This window comes from Aythya ferina (genome assembly GCF_964211825.1).
Source record: "Aythya ferina genome assembly, chromosome: 1".
NCBI lineage: Eukaryota > Metazoa > Chordata > Aves > Anseriformes > Anatidae > Aythya > Aythya ferina.
Window position 1 is genome coordinate 186,205,459 of NC_140296.1, and position 19,644 is coordinate 186,225,102.

The 19,644-nt window shown below is 38.1% G+C and overlaps 1 protein-coding gene across 4 annotated transcripts in view; it reads left to right on the forward strand.

The window, feature by feature from the left end:
• Positions 1 to 8,541: 8,541 nt before the first annotated feature.
• IL17REL (interleukin 17 receptor E like) overlaps positions 8,542 to 19,644 on the forward strand; it is a 52,619-nt gene continuing 41,516 nt past the window's right edge. For 3 of the 4 annotated variants that reach the window (XM_084495081.1, XM_084495083.1, XM_084495082.1), the window contains exon 1: positions 8,542 to 8,657. In XM_084495081.1, coding sequence (XP_084351207.1) covers positions 8,556 to 8,657 — 102 coding nt within the window. In that variant the 5' untranslated portion in view covers positions 8,542 to 8,555. The remainder of the gene's footprint in view (positions 8,658 to 19,644) is intronic. The other variant, XM_084495084.1, reaches the window with a different exon arrangement.

Sequence of the window (19,644 nt, forward strand, 5' to 3'; positions counted from 1 at the left end):
AGAGATTGATATAGTTCAGACAAAAGCTAGAGTAAGGAGGCCAGTGTCTCTGCCCAAACTGAATATGTTTTCCCTGCTAGTCTAAGAGTTAGTCAAAGGATTGATTTGCCAGTGTTCCATTTCCAGAGGGCAAGTAGGCAGAGGAATTCCTTTAGAGTTATTGAGGTATTGATTAGATTTAATGAAACAGAACTGAGAATAACGTGATTTATTTTTGAAACTTCTAGAATAGAGCAGCTTCTGTATTCTTCAAATGGGTTGTTTAAATGCCAGCAGTAGAATACCACAGGAGGCTGAAGAAAAAAGCAACAAGAGAGATGTGCACACAGATAAAGGTATTTTTATTGAGAAATATTATATTTTGTAGCCAAGGCATAGCTTGCAATTAATATATTTTTGAGGGACAAATACTGTTTTTTTTGTTTTTTTGTTTTTTTTTTTTTTTTTTCCACTGATGAAACTAAAATGGTTGCAATTTGAATTTATTGCTATCACAGCTGCTTACACAGTTGTACACACTTATAATAATTATAGTATAGTTGCAGTGATATACTGAAAATTGTAGTGATGGAGGAAGAAGTATCAGAAAAGTCTAGTGAGGGTCCCGAATTCCTGTTGTAATTTGCATCTCATTTTTGAAACAAAGAAAGTTGAATACGTTTAGTTTGTCTAGTGCATCTAGTCCATTCTTTTGCAATCCATTGGGTCATTTTTCTGATGAGAGAACACAAGAATTATGGGAACAATATAACTTACCTACTGCTGGCATGTACTGGAGTAAGTCATACTGCTTTATAACGTAATGTAGTTGCACAGGTTGCCCTTGGCCTAATTCTATTCCTGCCTTTTGTGTGGCTTCAGTCTTCTTAAAAGCTTATATGTAAAAATGCCTCCCAGCTAAGCAAAGTATTCTTTAGAAAGCTTGAGGAATGAAACTTGCTTCCACTGACAGCAGCACAAACCCTTGCCATTAGCTCCAGTTCAGTTAGATCAGGGATGAAGGCTGGGTATTTTAGAGCTGGATAAGCACAGAGACTTGGTGTTTATGCATTTAATCAACTGTATATGGCATCGGTTTATGACCTGGCACTTTCCACAAGATAATGAATTGATTACACATACCTGGGTAGTGTGAGGTGAAGGCTTGTGTTTTGGATATAACCAGGATATAACTGTGCTGTTCAAGGATTTTTCAAATTTTCTGGGAAAAGAGGATTGGTGGCAGGTTACTGATATAGTAGATGTCCAGGGAACTGCAGAAATAAAATAAAAATCTACTCAGGAGAGAGGAATATTGATCCAGTGAAGGTCAGGATGGATATCTGAAGAGGTGTTTATCAGAAGAAAATTATGAGAAAGAGAGTTTGAACTCCAGTCCTGCCATAATCAAGCGCATATTGAGCTCTTCAATGTTGGATTGCCAGGACAAATTTATATTAATGTTTTCCTAGTGCTAGGCAATCCTGTCTTTCAGTGGATGGTCAGGAAGGGTTTGGCAATTGTGGAGACTGGCTTACACCAGCAAAATTAGAAATGTGCACAGATAATTTATTCTTAATCTAATCGAGCTTCACTGAGTCAGGAAGAGCTGAGTGGATTTTTCACTATTTACAAAAGCTATTTTTATGCACTTGATATAGTCTGTAGTCAATATTGTCAATATATATGCCTCAAGACATCCAACGTGTGAAGAATGGTAAACATTTGTCATGTGTCAAGTGTCATTTTCAGGGTGAAAGATGGGAGTGTGTGGGTATTCTAATTTTTGTCTCAAGTTTGGTGTTGATTCTGTTTTGTATATGGCACTCTCCTTGTGACTTTCAAATTATATACCTGCTTAAACAAATTGTTGAAAGATGCTGTGAACATCACTTTTTAAATGTTTATTTTGAAGGTTCTGAATGCTTTAATGAGAAGAAGGTTGAAGAGCTTCTGGAATACTAGTAGACATTGCTTGTCATGTGAGTGATAACTTACCTTGGGCAGATGGTGTTAGCAATTCTCTGCAGCATTTGCTACATTTCTGTGTGCATGGGTTGCACAGAAATGCACTCAGAAGACCCCTGGGGCACAGAATTTTTCTTGTTTCTTTTGTGCCGAAGACATTTACAGAGCAGCTGGCTGTTCTGCCATACTCAGTGAAAAGAAATTAATTACTTGATCATTACTATTCTCTTGTTCAGTAAGTTTTCACTGCTGACACTAACTGCTTTAAATTCAAGTCTTGGCTAGAAATAAGATTAGGACAATGAATAGGACTTTACATAGCAAATGTTTATAAAAGCAAAACAAAACAAAAAAGCATAAAGAGAGATTTTGACTGTTTTTAATCATGTTGAAATTGTTGGTATACAAACTTTATATTAAATTTGTGTTGCTGCCATTGTTCCCTTGGGATTTACAGGAGGGGTCTTCTTTCTGAGTATATTACCAAGTATACCATAACAATGTGTCTTTTATGGCAGTTTGCCAAGACCAGGAAGAAGTGAGCTGACTTGTTGCCATCTAAAATTTTATAGTGGAAGATTTCATGTGCTATTGAGGTTCTCGGAGTGCTATATGATACATGCATAGCAAATGCATTATTTGGAGGTTTTGTGCATGTAGCTGAGGCACGTAGGGAAAAAAAGTTAAGTGTAGAAACTACTGTTAACCAGGGATAGATCAAAGTAAGAGGCTTACGCCCCTGCTGGAAATGAGGAGCATAACATTTATCCAGGCTAATGGTGAGTGTAGAGTTTGTTTCCCTTTATATTTGGATAAACCCTTTTAGGATAACGTGTTTCACCAGATAAAAAGTAATTTAAGCATCTGTAATTTGGCTTCTGTTGCAACAGTTCAAAAAGATCCATCTGAAAGTCGGCGTTTCTCAAGAGTCTAGGAAGAAATAGGTGCTGTTCTGCCCCAAAACCTTGCTCTAAAAGCATGTTTAATGCACTGTTTGGATCAGGTCCCATTTTAAAAGTGTCTGTATCTGCTTTAAATGAAGTGCCGATGGCCATGTATAAGTCTGAGGATTACAGCACTCATCTGAGAGGAGGAATACTTGGAGCCAGTGTTGTTCTCACCTTGGAGGGGTTTTTAAATTTCTGTCTCCTGTCTCCAGATGGTCAGTCCTTTTATGACTAGGCTGAATCGTATGCCACCATGGAAGTGTGTATGTATCTGGTCTCTGCTTTGACACTATTTGTGTGTGATTTTGTATTAATCTAGTCACTATTAAAGCAAAATGCCCTGCTTTGTTTTTACTTCCATTGTTTAAGTGCCTGAAGGGAAGATATATTTGCCTTTTAAGAGACAAACTGTGGGAACAAAGTGTATCTTTACAGCCATCATCTCTTGAGGCGGCAAAGGGTTTAAACACACCATCCTAGCATTTGCCGATAGACTAGCTCTAGGCAGTTCTGTTCAGGATGCTTGCAGATTTGAACACTCTTCTCAACCTTTACACTCTCCATACAACAGAAAAGGAGCCCTGGTATCTAACTCAATTTATTATTCCTTTCTGAGGAAAATGTGCCTAAACTGCAGCTTAAGCAGCTACAACATTGAAAGTCTAAGAGCACTCACTACGGGTAGGCTGCTGTCATCCAAGCATATTATGCCTCTCTATAACAAGTACTTTCAAGCTGTAGAATTCAACTGACATGAGGTTTCATGATTCCTTTTTCCTCTTTGAAGGTACGCAGAATAAGCAGAAGATGCCATGTTTTGTATCTGGATGGGGAGAAGTGGGTACAAGGAGAAATACTACATTAGTCACAGGAGGGGCTTGCTTGTTTTTATAGGGAAGCCACAGCACTGGACACAATACCCTGGTTAGTAGTTTAGCTTGGAAGTAAATCACTTCTTAACTAGGCTAGTTAAGACTTAACTGGTGCTACCCTCCACTCAGTACCTGCCCTGGCTGTGCAGACTCACTCAGGGTAGGAGATAAACTGTAAAACTGCAGCTCCCAAGCAGCTCTGAATTACTGTGAATATTTTGTTGTGATGACAGTAACACCCAACCCAGCTCTATTCCAAAGCTTGCTTAACATGTCAAGAAGCTGTTAAGTTATAAACACTCAGCTGTCTTGTGGTTGGTGCAAGCGACCCTGAGGCGAGGTGTCTGTGGCCTGGTGCAGGCAGTGTGACTGCACACCAAGTTCAAAGGGAAGCCATGGGACTCTGCAGGCCACGGCCCTTGATCTCAGGACAGCTGGAATAATAAGAAGATATGTGTGCCTGTGCTGGTGAGACATGAAAGTATGTAGTGCTGTACCACAGGATACTCTTGCAAAATGTAGCGTGAATGTGGCTATTGTGCCCCGAAGAAGGCTGGGACTTCTCCAGTGTGGATATGACAGGGACATGCCTCCCAGCCCAGGCGCCTAGGCACTGACATATTCAGCTCAACAAAGTCAGTACATACGTAGCCAAAGTAGAAGTCTATGTAGATTTCTGTGCCTAAACTCCTACAAAAAAAAAGTCACAATATCCATGCCTGGATGCTTGGATATTTCTGGTGATGTGTCTATCCTAATATTTATTTCCAGATAATGCTGCTTGAACACACTTGAGCAATGGTAGTCTCCTGAGACAGACCCAGTGTGTAGCATGCAAAATTTGTAAAGCCAGAGAGGAATTAGGAAGAGGGAACCTGAGCTGATGGTTCACAGATGAAGCCTGACACGAGAGAGTGCAGAATGGAAAATACTGGACTTTGCTCTACACTCCAGCATCTACCTCTGCATTTTATTAAAAACCAAAGCAAACCAAACCAACCAAGACTGAACAGCCAGAATGCCATTCTGAAATGTGCAAGGTCTGCACACAAACTCTATATGGACTGAGAAGTGTTTAGATTTTGTCTTTTCTATATCCTTGACTAGTGCTCTATTGCCAAAGTGCAAACAAACACACTTCCTATTAAAGTTTCTCTCTCTCTTTTTTTTTTTTCCCTCTCTCTCTCTTTCTTTCTTTCTTTCTTTCTTTCTTTCTTTCTTTCTTTCTTTCTTTCTTTCTTTCTTTCTTTCTTTCTTTCTTTCTCTCTCTCTCTCTCTCTCTCTCTCTCTCTCTTTCTCTCTTTCTCTCTTTCTCTCTTTCTCTCTTTCTCTCTTTCTCTCTTTCATTTTTAAGGCTAAGGGAAAGCTGGTAGAAGCAGGACAGAATATTATTTGCTATTATGTGTTCTTCAGTGATGAAGTAATAAAAGTCATAAACACAAGACAAATGTTGACTAAAATGTAGGTAAGGTATAGTGAAGAACAAAGAATAACAGAAAATTGTTATCAAGAAACTTTCTGAGAATCATTATGGACAGTCAAAGTCTCATTGGAGCAGGGAGAAAATAGGTAGTGCCCATATAGATTTCACATGCATAGGTGCTTCTACATAAGTGACAGTTTTAAAAAAAAGCACACATGGTATGGGTCTATTATACTGCCCAACATTTAGTGAGAATATTAGCCTAATGGATTTCAGCAACCTGACATAATAAAACCAGTGAATGAACACTGTAATTCCAGGCTACAAATTATGTAAGAATGGAAAAGTAAATTGTGCCAGTTGCAGCATGGTTTTAAAAAACTATCAAATAAAGTAAATAACAACAAGGTTGTTGCCTGCTGAACCTAGTAGTGGCTATTACAGAAACTTTTGGGATTGAAAGAGAATACTGTCAGAGCAGTGCTACCGACTGCTTTACTCATATGGTGACAGAGGTGTGTTAAGAAACATCAGAGAGAGTAAGAGAGGAGAAAACTTTAATAATAGAGACATCAGTCTTTTCTATGGAAACTGAAGGAGTGTTACCTCAAGGCTTGATACAGGAACTTAATTTGTAAACACTATAAATGACTGTTGTTTGGAGCAAGTAATCACAGACCCCATAGGAAGAGAAAGAACTCCTGGTCACTTTCCAAGCAACCACTCAAAAAAACACTCTTCAATAGTGGCACAAGTTCAACATCCAAAAAAATGTGCTATGCTAATCTATAAGGAAAAAAGAAACTATATAAAATGAACAAGTCTCAAAAAGGAAATTAAAAGGAGCAATTGAAAGGGTATAAGCTTTCTAGGCACAAGAAACTTGTTTAAAAGTAATACAGTGAAAACTCAGAGATAAAAAGGTATTCCCTCAAACTCCACCCATAAGAGGACATCTTTTAGCAGCTCTTAGGGTTATATGTCTATCCCATCTATCTATCTATCTATCTATCTATCTATCTATCTATCTATCTATCTATCTATCCATCCATCCATCCATCCATCCATCCATCCATCCATCCATCTATATTTATGCATATACAGGTCTCAATAGTTCTGAGAAAGGTAAATACCATCATTTTTTAACCAGAGGTGAGAGGGAAGACCCCTAAAAAGACTATAGAGCTTACTTAGTAATGGAGATATGAAAGGACACCTTATGCTCAAGACATTTAATAACAATAAAAAATGAAGCTGGTTGATTACAGGGAAACTTACTGAAGTTGGAGGAAATGTCTCACAATCAAACAGTATTCTACAAGGTCCCATAAATTGCAGTGGAAATTGAAGTTGCAAAACTATTAACGGTGGTGTGTGCTGAACTGACTTGTCTGCAGTAGACATGCTGGTAAATGTCTAAGGGAGAGGCAAAATGGATTTTTGGTGGAGGGAAATTGTGCTGCTGATGATTCAGTCAACATCAGTCTGCTATTGTATAAATGATCTTCAGTCTGGTCACTCCTTGAATATTGTGTGCAGGACCTTACAAAAATCTTACAAAAGCATATAGTGAAAATGCAGAGGCATATTCTTCATCTTGAAAAAAAAGAGGGCAGGAGGGAATATTAGAAATCAACAAAAACATGATAGTCTCGGCAAAGATGAGATGACAATGAATATTCTCCGTTACTTCCAATGCAAGAATAAGGGGGGAGCTCATCTGAAGTATTTGGAAGCAGCTGTAACTCAAAACAAAGCAAACAAACATAGTTTAATTGTGTAACTCATTGCCACAGGATGTTTTGAAAACCAAAAGGATAAATAGATGCAAAGTGTTATTGTACAAATTCATGTAAGAAAGACCCAAAAATAACTTAAAAATAGTGACAGGCACATGGCTTTCAGTTTAAGAAATCCATAAGCTGTGGGTCACTGGAATTTGGTAACATTTATGTTACCAAATGTATATGTATTATTAAAGTAATCCATGGAAGCAATGTATTTAACTTCTTTCTTACTTTGTCTAAGCATATGCTATGATCCTCCTTGTCACAGGAGAGTAGACTGGGTGGATCTTTGATTTGATGTATGACAAAATTTATTATTTTTTTAACCAAAATAAATTAATGACAATTTGTTCAGTACTGTGACAGCATTCATCTTCCAAAAATAAAGTGTCATTGGAAAATTGACATTCTGGACTCACATGACACTATCTAAAATACAAGTATAGTAGATACATTGGCAGAATAGACATTGTCTTCTACCTGTTTCTTAAAAGAAATATTGGTAAAGCTACACCCTTGCAGATGGTGTTAATTGTACATTCCATACTGTAAATGAAACAAAAGGTTCAACTTCAGCGCTGAGGACTTTGGTTGTGGCACTGATATGCTGGAAGATCTCTCTCTCATTTCTGAGCAAGCCTTCTATAGAGGAATTCTTCTCTGCTCCACATAACACACCATGTAGCCTCTATATGAACTAGAGAGTGTGGTTTTCAGAGTACTTCTTCCTTGTGATTGGTACTGTTTAAGGTAGCTCCAAGGAATGCATTCCTGATCTAAGTAGTATTGAGGTGCTGTAGCCCTCATACCTTGATTCCAGAGCTGGAGGCACTCTGCTTTTTTGGCAAAGCACTATACTTCCCAAGCATGATGAAAATCCAAGAACTGGAGATAGAATAGAGAATGGAGATAAACAAGAGGCTTCTGTTGATAAAATTAAATAATAAAAAATAAATTCACAACAGATTTCTGGGATAAAGGAGCTGGTTTTCTTGCTGAAGAGAAAGAAGAAACCAATCTTCCATGAATACTGACCTAAACACAGATATGTTTTTATTTTTATTTATTTTTATTTCTATCTTTATTTTTATGTATTTATTTTTTAAAATTCATTTGGTGCATTAGAAAACCAGGAAGATAAACAAGCATAATAATGCATTTGGATTCCAGTGAACCTGTCTGCTACATCACTACTGGAAACAAAATTCTCATTTATATATGGAATTTCCAAAAAAAAAAAAAAAAAGAAAAAGAAATTTACTAAAACTCATCCAAACCAGTCATGATGAAAAACAGAAGGAAAAGGCTTTTATTGTGATTGTCAGAAATTCATATTTCCCACTTTTCATTAAGGAACACAAGAAATGAGTTGAACATGATTTTTATTTCCCACAACTAGCAATTTTCTGTCTTTGAAAAAAGTTTTAATGGGGAGGAGCTCAGAGGTATTGTGGGAGGGACTAAAATTCATATTAAAGTTTTGGCATGAGAGAGAGAATTGTCAGAGTAGAAGACTTCTTCTGAGGTTTTGATTTTGATTTTATTTCTTTTTCTTTTTTTTTTTTTTTTTCAATTTAGGATGATAAATATTCATGTTCAGATTCTTCTAATAATTCTTTTGTGGAATTCTGATTGTCAAATTATTCCCAGGATTGAAGAATGTGGACTTTCATGTTCTCAGGTAATCTCTTACTTGTTTCTATTTGCTATTGCTTAATATAATAGATGTATGCTGCTAAAATAATTGTAAGCAGAGAAGGAAAGCAAAAACAGAAAAAGCCTTTCAACTATCCTGACCATTTGATTTATATTCCTGTCATTCTCAATTAACTATATAAAGTGGCAAAGATGACTGTTAGTAAGGGAATAAGAAAATGCATTTCACACAATTTCCAGCTGCTGTTGTTGTTAGTACCTTTTAAAATCTGTCTTTTGTATTTGAAAAACGGTAATAAAAATGATTTAGTTTATATGAAGTACTTTGAAGATTAAGTTTTTACAATAAGATGTGGTGCCAAATAGATGACAGGGAGGAACGGGAGGTTTCAGAAGTTGCTCATTATGTTAGGAATATAGGAAACACTGACTTTTCTGTGAATAAATGAATTAAGCTTGAGAAAGAGTAAAACCTGTTTTTCATTTTGTGGAATGAATGTAACTGGACTATTAAATTTAATGACTTATGTATGTGCATAAAAGTGGAGTGTGAGCCATACCATCTCTTTAATGGCTTTGAATTTTGAATGTTTCCAAATATCCCCACAAAGGGGCAGTATAGAGATATTTTGCTTCTGTTGGCATTCCGGACGTTCAAGATGAGAATATATTTAAAGATAAATAAAAAAAAAAATAAAAAGAGTAGGGTGTCTGATATTTTCAGTCTGAGTAGGGGATGATAAGTATGTAGTTACTTTGGGGAAGTGGAATTCATAGCATGAGAGAGTTTGGCTGTATGTACAAAGTCCTGCTTGAAAATGACACAGTCCCTAGGACAGGCAACCGAGACTTTGTCTACATGTGGTGGTACTACCCAGATACTAAGTTAGTATGTTACAGCATTTTATTCTATATTTGGTGTGTATCCTAAAATGTAATAAAGATGGAACAAAGATGCTTATAAAATACTAGAGTTGAGGGGAAAAAATATTTAAAAAGTTTTTTATATTTCTGAATTCAAATTCTTCACAGTCTCTCCCCACTTAGATAATGATTTTAAATAATAACATATAGTAATGAGAGATTAATCTCTTGATGTACCCAAGCACTCTTCAGCAACAGTTATGTACTTAAGTTTATGAGTGCAATAACATAAGCATTTTAAGTAATTTATTCACCTTGCAATGCTGCAATGGGTCTCCTTGATCTGCTGCATTGGGTGTTTAAAATAGATCTCTTTTACCTTTCTAATTTATTTCTCCGGAGAGTGGTTAAGTCTCAGACTCAGAATGTAAAATGCAAGAACAGCTTCTAAGGTGGGTCCAGTCTAGGGGACAGGTTTTACCTCTGTGGACCTTGAAAGGCACAATTCTCTGTTGTGTCTTAGGTATGTATGTTAGGTAGACAGATTCACGAGTTGCCTAAGATGTTGGCAGAGTTGTGAGGTTAGGGAGACTGGATCCCTTTCTTTGCTTTCAAGATACTATCTTACAACTTTTCCAGCACTGAAGGCTGGATAAGTAAGAAATATTTTTTTGTTGTTGTTTTAAATTTTCAGGGGAAATGCATTATTTCCAGTATAATAGAATGAAGTATCAATATAATTTCTGATTGTAAAAGACAGAATACAGTTTATGTTCTGTATGTAATATTTCTGCTAGATGTATTCAGTAGAATCTTGAATGCATTAATGACTTTTTAAGACAAAAATGTTTTCTCACTGGAAACAATAATGATCTCAACAGGGCAAATTACTGCCAGCTTAGGATTTTCAATCCAGTGTAAAGCATTTTAGCCACATGAATGTTAGAGTCTCATGACTAGGTTCTTAAAGAAAACTCCTTCCTTTTCCATTGGAAGTAACCTCAGTTTTCCTACATAACCCATCACAATCCCATGGCCTTAATCCCATTCCTACCTGAGCTACATTAAAAGGGAGCAGTTTACCTTCATAATTCACAACTAAATGTTCTTTATAGGGGCACTAACCAGAGGTTACAACTTAGCTCTCAGTGTACGCACAATATATCACAGAATCACAGAATCATAGAATTTCTAGGTTGGAAGAGACCTCAAGATCATCGAGTCCAACCTCTGACCTAACGCTAGCAGTCCCCACTAAACCATATCCCTAAGCTCTACATCCAAACGTCTTTTGAAGACTTCCAGGGATGGTGACTCCACCACTTCCCTGGGCAGCCTGTTCCAGTGCCTCGCAACCCTTTCAGTGAAGAAGTTCTTCCTAACATCTAACCTAAAACTCCCCTGGCTCAACTTAAACCCATTCCCCCTCGTCCTGTCACCAGGCACGTGGGAGAACAAACCAACCCCCACCTCGCTACAGCCTCCCTTGAGGTGCCTATAGAGAGCGATAAGGTCGCCCCTGAGCCTCCTTTTCTCCAGGCTGAACAAGCCCAGCTCCCTCAGCCACTCCTCGTAGGACTTGTTCTCCAGGCCCCTCACCAGCTTCGTCGCCCTTCTCTGCACCCGCTCAAGCACCTCGATGTCCTTCTTGTAGCGAGGGGCCCAAAACTGAACACAGTACTCGAGGTGTGGCCTCATCAGAGCTGAGTACAGGGGGACGATCACCTCCCTAGCCCTGATGGTCACACTGTTCCTGATACAAGCCAGGATGCCGTTGGCCTTCTTGGCCACCTGAGCACACTGCTGGCTCATATTCAGCCGACTATCCACCATCACTCCCAGGTCCTTCTCTGCCTGGCAGCTTTCCAACCATTCCTCTCCCAGCCTGTAGCTCTGCTTGGGGTTATTGCGCCCCAGGTGCAGGACCCGGCACTTGGCCTTGTTGAACTTCATATGTCTACTGCCTTCTGTTCTAGCATATCAGGTCACAACTTGGAGAATTTAGAGTCAAAGGGATTGCCTTTTCTAGCAATTTACTTAATGAGATAGTGAGATATTGTAATTTTAAAGCCATCAGAAGCTTTCTGTAGCTACTATTATTATAAGTGTATGTTACAGGGTTTTTTCCTTCCTTTATGAAGTTTTCCTGTAAGTCTATATAGTGAGTTTCTGTTGTGCAGAGTCAATCCTGAGGTTGTATGGTTCTTCATAAAAAGAATAGGGAAACTTTTGGATTTTTTTTGTATTTTTCAAACTCTAGGTGTTGCCAAGGGGGATCTTGAGCACGCTTAGTAGCTGAAAATGTTGAGTTTGATCATCAGACTAGATTTTAAGGTGACTGTGTCCCTTGAGTATTTGTAAGCAACTTCTTGTACTTAGCAGAGTAAAGCATTAGTTGTACGTAATAGGGAAATTGTGACATAACTGTTTTGAGGTATGTGACCTAATAAAACCTTCACACTCAACTGTTTAGATTTTGGATCCTATTACAACTCAATGAATCATTCTTAGTTTACCAGGAGTATTCAGCAAGACATCTTTGCATTGGCTTATAAAATATCCAGGTTTCATTACTCTACCACAAATTACTTTGCTCCTATCCAGTACAAGAAAGGAGAAAACAAAAGATCATTGGATGTTTATGCAAACATCACATAGCAATTTAAACAGCATGAAAATATACAATTGTGGATTGAATGTCAGCAAAGGAAACACCAAGATTTCATCATGTACTATGTCTTTTTTTTTTTTTTTTTTTTTTTTTTCTTTTTTTTTTTTCCCTTCCGTATTTTAATGGCTTAGCTTTAGAACATGTATGGTATTTTGGTATTCAAAGGTTAACTACAATGGGTTTGGTCTCCAGGCCTCATCCAATAGCAAATAGAGTTATCAACCATGCTTCCCTGTAAAAGCATAGGGGAATCCCATACTGCAATTGAAATTGGGTTTGTACCCTACTCATTTTACAATACACATTGTTTGCAGGCTGTACAGAAAGAAACAGACCTACGCCAAATTTGACTCAACAGCTGGTAAAGATCAAGTGCACTACATTAAAAAAAAGAAAAAAGAAAAAAAAAGAAAAAGAACAAAAAAACCCCAAACCTTTCCAGAAAACTATGAAATAGTATTTGTATTGTCTGCCATTAAATGCAGTAACATTTCCAAAGTCTATGAATAAAGAAGAAAACCCTGAACTAAATGTGGTATTCCCCTGCAATTATAAAGATTATTGGCAACAAATTCTTGATATAGCTGCTGCCTGCTTGTGCTATTCGTAGGTGAAGTGTGTAGTGTTTCTTGACTGGATATTTATGCCATGGATCAGACCATTCTGACTGAATACTACTCATTGCAAAACCAGTGTTACAATACAGCTCTCAGGCTGCTAACTCAGCTAACATAAATTGGCATTCATTTTCTTTATCATGGTAAGCAAGACTTTAAACAATGCACATGAGAATCTAGGTGACATAATTCAGTTTTTCTCTAAAAACTGTTTTTAGACATGGTAAAAAATCCTGTTTTTAGACGTGGTAAATGGAGATCAAGATCAGAGACCTGTTTTTCTCAAAGCGACCAAGTGAGGGAGATACCACTGTGAAGTCCCAGGAAGGGAAGATGGTTTACCACAGGTTTTTTTGTGAATGCCAAGATATACTTAATCACTGGAGGAAATGCATGAAAATGTAAATCATATCCTCTGCTAAAGTTTGCAGTGATGCAGTGCAATCTATGGGAGCCTAAATACAAAGCCTGGGTTTTGCATCCCTGCCTGTCATTGACTTACTTGTGTGGGCCTATTCAAGTAATTTAATCTCTCCAGTTTTCACAAGTACAAAATAGTGCTGACCTTCCTGTGTGATATGTCTTAATTACAGGTTTTAATTAAGTACTTTGAATACTATAATTAAGTATTAAGTTTTCATTAGTCAAAGCAGTCATACTTAAGGGGCTCAATCATCTTGAGTCACTATATTAACCCATTTGCTTAGATATCCTGGCTTGTCTTTTCTGCTGGTAGTCAGGAGAGTTGCAGTTTAGCAAGTTTAGGTGATTTATCTCTAGGTCTTTGTTTTACATGGTCAAAAATAGCTTGGCAATAACATGAGACACATAGCTTTAATGTTTCCTGCTGTGTCCTATGCCATTCATTGGTTGCCGTCCCATTTCGTCACCCCCAACTAAGAAAACAGCCAGTAACAGATACAAATAAAAACTTAAACTCTCCAATGTTCCTCATAGTTACAGCAACTACCACCACTTCTTTCAGGAGAGATGGAGATGGAGAAAGCTCTGCAATTCAGGACTTGCAAAAATTGCAATAGTAGTTCTTGTTTTTTCTTTCCCACTTCCTCCTTCCTCAAGAACTCTGGAAAAAGGTTGCAAGGTCTGGAAAGAAATGAGCCACTGGACTACCAAAAGCCAAGGCACTACAGATAGTCATGAAAGCTGGGGACTAAAAGTCAACCGATGTTGGCACTGGACTTGACAAGGTGTCCTGAAGTTCAAACACAAGGCAGTGTTAGAAGCTTTATCACCATCAGACATCAACACAAGTGTGTGCAATCAGTACCTGTACCAGGAGATAGAAATAATAATAAAAAAAAAATAATATATAAGTTCAGCAGAAGATGGGAGCAGATGGTCTTTATTATTGGCAGGGAATTCTAGCTCATTAATATATTTGAGTCCTGAGCTTAGGGAGGGAATATATGTTTCAGTTTCATTTGGACTCAAATTTCAATGGGGAATATCAAAATTCAGGAGCAAGTGCTTTCCACATCTGTGTAATATTGCTCATTGAATGACTACTTTGCAGTTGGAAAGCTACTTGTAATTGGTCTAAACTGTACCTTCTAATCACAAAATCGCAGAATGGCTGAGATAAGGAGGGACTTCTGGAGGTCATCTTGTCTAAAACCCCCTGCTCAAGCAGAGTCATCTAGAGGAGGTTGCCCAGGACCACATCCATGTGTCTTTTGAATATCTCCAGGGAAGGAGACAACATAAGCAGGAAAAATTGTGCAGAGAGAGGTAATAATTTGTTACCTTGATGGAATTCTTGCAGAAAGGTCTAGAATTGGCTTAATTTGTACACCTGCTGGAGCTGGAAATGCTGTACCTACTACTTTGTCTCATGGATTTATACAGTCTCATTCTCCTACTTTTGCCAGAATGCCTCTGCTTGTGGAAGAATCAGGAGTGATCAAAAATGAGAAAGACCAAGAGGATATTTAAAATAATTTATTTCTAAGGATAGTTTTGGATAGTCTCCTGCCTGTTTGGTGTTTGCCTCAGCACTGAGGATCTGGGCCTCAGTCCCAGATAGGTGGGTAACTTGGAATTAAGGAGGTCCAATGTTTCTATCCCCGACTAAAAATCATTTGAGTTTTGGGAACCAGGAATTATGAGGTGCAATGGCTACCAAGCTGTAAAAAACAGGAACACATTTAAAGTTATATGTACTATGTTACCATCATCCCCATGAGCTGCATACGTTTTATACATCAGCTTTGGCACTGATCAGTCATAGAAGCATAGAACAGCCCAGGCTGGCAGGAACCTTGAAAGATCATCAGGTCAATCCTTTGGGAAAGGGAGCCTAAATGAGATCATCTAGTACTCTGTCCAATTGCACATTGAAAACCTTCACTGATGGGGACTCATCATGTCCCTGGGGAGGTTATTGTAGTGACTGATTGTTCTCATTGTGAAGTCTTTCTTATATCAAGGTAAAACCTTTACTGGTAAAGCTGTACCTGTTGCCCCTTGTTTTCTACATGTGGCTCCTTGTGAAGAGCGAGCCACTGTCCTCTTTGTAACTAACCTTTAAGTACTGGAATACTGTGTTGAGGTCCCCCATGAGCCCTATTTTCTCCTGGGCTGACCTAAATCTTTCCTCATGGGATGGGGTCTCCAGCCTTTTGATCATCTCCATAGATGTAGTTTTTGTACTTTTGTACTTTCAGGAAAATATTTTTCTTTGTAAAACTTACCCCCTATTTCCAACACCCCCCCAGCCCCCCCCGCTTTTATTAACATTTACTTGTTGCTTTTTGAAAACTATAGTTATCTGCCTTCATAAATAAAACACAAACTGGAAAATGTTCCCAAGCAGTAGTTTGTTACAAAGGAAGTTCCAGAGTAGCTCTGGCTAAGAATTGGTATGCTTTGCTAGGAATGATTCCCAAACCAGTAAATTAATTTATACTCAGATGTGATATGGACACATCACAACTCTGACCCTGCCTTCACAGATATATGAATTTACTGGGCCAGAATTTTGAGAAGTCATGAATGATCTGGAAAGTCACAGTAACTAATGATGCTGAGCACTAGAATAGATTGCCTGCAGAGTTTATAGAGATCTCTACACATGCTTGAAGAGTATCTCTCAGATATGTCTCAGATAAAAATAATTCCTCCTAAGGCAAAAACTTAGAGTAGATGGCATCTTGAGTTCTTTTCTAACCTTAATATCTCTTCTTTTATGTGTAATTTCCTCTTTTTTGATCTAAAGATAGTCTTTCAAGTCATATTTAACTTACTGCTGCTTTGGAACAGTCAACGGAGCCAAAGACTTGCCTTACTGTATTGGATATGCTGTCCTTTCTGTATGCAAAGTATGGGAAAGTTCCAACTTACTGGAAAACTGTATGAAACTTGCACTTTCATTAAAGAAGCATCTGTGTAAAAATGAGCAGAGTTTAAGTTTTACAAAGCAAATGATCTGTGGCTCTTTCTCCTGCAGAAAAGTGTTTCAGCCTTGTTGTTTTGAATATGTGTGGTAAATTTCAATCACTTCTGGAAAACTGATGGTCTTGGAGTTGCCTCTACTTGTCTGCATATTTTCAGAAAGTATGAATCATATAAACACCATTGTATGGTGCTAGATGTACATTCATTGTCTTTTCTTGGAAAAACATTGAGGAAATAGAATTTATTGCAGTTAATACATTTCACTGTGCTCAGTTTTGTTTTCCCCTTTCATTCCTAAATATGCAAACTTCCTTGATCTTTTTCCCACTTCCTCATCTCCCTGACCTGCTGTTCTTCCTTCCATGACTGCAACGACAGGTCTCTCCACTGCTTTTTAAATGTCGATATTGTTGTACTGTAATTTTCCCTGTTCATAGTTTTTTCTTGCATTTTAGCAATTCTCATTAGAGTATCAAGCTTCATGCTAAGTTTTGGTCAGTAGCATGAGCTCTTTTAATTTTCCCCCTTGTTTTTCATATATTATTTTTCTGTAGGATATAGTATAATAATTTTACAGAGTGTGATCACATTAGTGTTAGCATTCAGTCTGCCTCTGTAGTTTATTTCTCTCATCCACTTTGGGAAAAAAAAAAAGTATGTTTTTTAGGAGAATGTGTGGCATGGGTGGTTTTTAGTAAGTAAGGGCTATCATTAAAAATGAGACATAGAGTGAAGCAACATATGAAGGTACTGAACACTGATGGGATTATTAAACTGAGGCCGCGCCCAGGAATTATTGCTGCCTCTAGGGACAACTGTGTGATCAGGAGAGTCAGGTGAAACAATGTGGCTGTTGTAAAGTTGGTGGAATCCTGCCTCTTTGGAACCACTTCTTTTGGACCTTTGCCACCTTTAATTGGACCAGTGCTAACTTTAGCAACTACAGTTTGTGAAGATTCAGAAGATAAACCTAAACTAGATGATTATCCCTTAGGTTTTTTTTAGCCCCCCTTCCCTCAAAATTAAGAATTAATAGTTAAAAGAGAAATAGACTATGTAATGACTTTTAAAGTGATTACTTATTATTTTATATTTTATAAGATTTATTCTTCCTTAGAATCTCTAAATTTATTTATAACTAGCTCCTATATTAGTTATCTCGAATTACAGATATTGCAACTAAAATTCATAGATTCATAGTATAGATATTTTCATTAGAGCTTTTCTACACAGCAAATTTATTTGTTTATTTATTTATTTTCATTTTCCGGTACTGACACAGTTTCAGGGGAATATATTTTTGGCTTTTGTTGCTCCTGACAAGAGAGGCATATATGCAGGGGTTCTGGTATAGGTTTCTGATGTAGGATTAAGAATTTCAGATGCCATAAAAATCCAAATATTCGTATTTAGGGAATAAATCCTTTATCTCCAAGATTTTCAAGTGTAAAACTGAAAAAAAATAAAAAATGTTTTTCATCTACATGCACTAAGACAATTTTTCTCTCTCTGCTGTTCCTAGAGAAAGAAAAGCAAGCACAACTATAACTACTCATATATTTTAGATGCTGTCAAAAGGGAGCTGGACAAGCTTGACAAGTGGGCCCACGTGAACCTAATCAGGTTCAACAAGGCCAAGTGCAAGGTGCTGCACCTGGGTCAGGGCAATCCCAGACATGAGTTCTCTAAGTGGAGAACTCATTGAGAGCAGCCCTGCAGAGAAGGACTTGGGGGTTCTGGTGGACAAAAAGCTCAATATGAGCCAGCAGTGTGTGCTTGCCACCCAGAAGGCCAACTGTGTCCTGGGCTGCATCAACAGAAGAGTGACCAGCAGGTCAAGGGAGCTCTGCTCTGCCTTTGTGAGGTTCCAGTTTCAGTACTGCATCTGGGTCTGAGGCCCTCAGCACAAGAAGTATGTGGAGCTGTTCAAACAGGTCCAGAGGAGGGTCATGAAGATGATCAGAGGGCTGGAGGAGCTGTCCTATGAAGAAAGTCTGAGAGAACTGGGGATGTTCAGCCTATGGAAGAGAAGGCTTTGGGGACACCTCACTGTGGCCTATCATGACTTGAAGGTTGCTTATAAAAAAGATGGACAATGACTTTTTACACAGCCAGATAATGACAGGTAAAAGGGGAATGGGTTTAAACTAAAAGAGAGATTTAGATTAGAATTTAGGAGGAAATTCTTCACTCAGAGGGTGGTGAAGCACTGGCACAGGCTGCCCAGAGAAGCTGTGGATGCCCCATCCCTGGAGGTGTTCAAGGCCAGGTTGGATAGGGCTTTGGGCAACCTGACCTAGTGGGTGGCATCCTTGCCCATGGCAGGTAGGTTGGAATTAGATGATCTTTAAGGTCGCTTCCAACCCAAGCCGTTCTATGATCCTATCATGATGATTTTATCATCTTTATCATGAAGTCTTAATGGAAGCAGTTCCTTAACTGATGATATGGCACCAAGGAGGAATGCAGTGGCCTGTCAGGACTGCCGTCTGAGACTACTCTACCACTGCTTCCAGTATGGCCCGAGGGATCATTTGCATGGGCTTACATCCTTACACAACTGCATAACAAGCTAAGGCTAGAATAAAAACAAAATCAACATTTAAAAATACTTTTTAACACTAAGAGCTGTAATCAATAGTATTTCTAAGCTTATTTCAATTTAAAATTTTTCCGTGTCTAAGGACAAGAGGGAGAAACACCATTTTTATGAGAGCTGCAACCAACAAAAGCATGTGCTCCTTTGTTTCTCTCCATGACATTGAAGTGTGTCTCAGGCCTGACATATGGCCTCCAAAGTCTCGAAACTTTTACAAGAAATTTTGTCAAGTCTGCTTTCTTGTTCTAAATTTTGATATGACTTTGTGAACCACACTGGCAGGGTTGGGAAGGGATTAGGAAGCTCATTCTTGTTTTTAAGAACTACTCCCCACCCTACCCAGTTAAAATAAAATAAAAAATAAAAATCAGTATAATATCTGTGTGACATTCTCACATTCTGTGACCCTGTTCTTTTCCTATGGCTCTAGGTTATTAAATGCAAATAAAATGGAGATCATGAGATAGCATTAAACATTTGTCAGGGCAATATGAGAAACCTGCATGCTCAGCGGGGTTCTGCCTCAAGTGAGCCAAGGGAAAAAGTTAAGCGCAAGGTTAGTTTTAACTCAGCTCTCTGGAGCACAGATACCCAAGTTAGAGTAGCATCTGAGAGACACTCTTCCAAAGTTTTTTTTCCTTCTTTTTTTCTTGATGAATGTTTAAAATAAAATGTAAGTAGCCTTTGAAGTAGGAAAAAGATCTCCCATTTCAATGTTGAAAGCACTTGACTTTAAAATCTCATTCTCTATTGCCTGTCCTTCTCTCAGACCATTAGTCTTTCATTTCATCTCTATACAGTATCACTGCTTTGTCAGGAGGCCTGGGAAACTCTCATTTACTGGGCA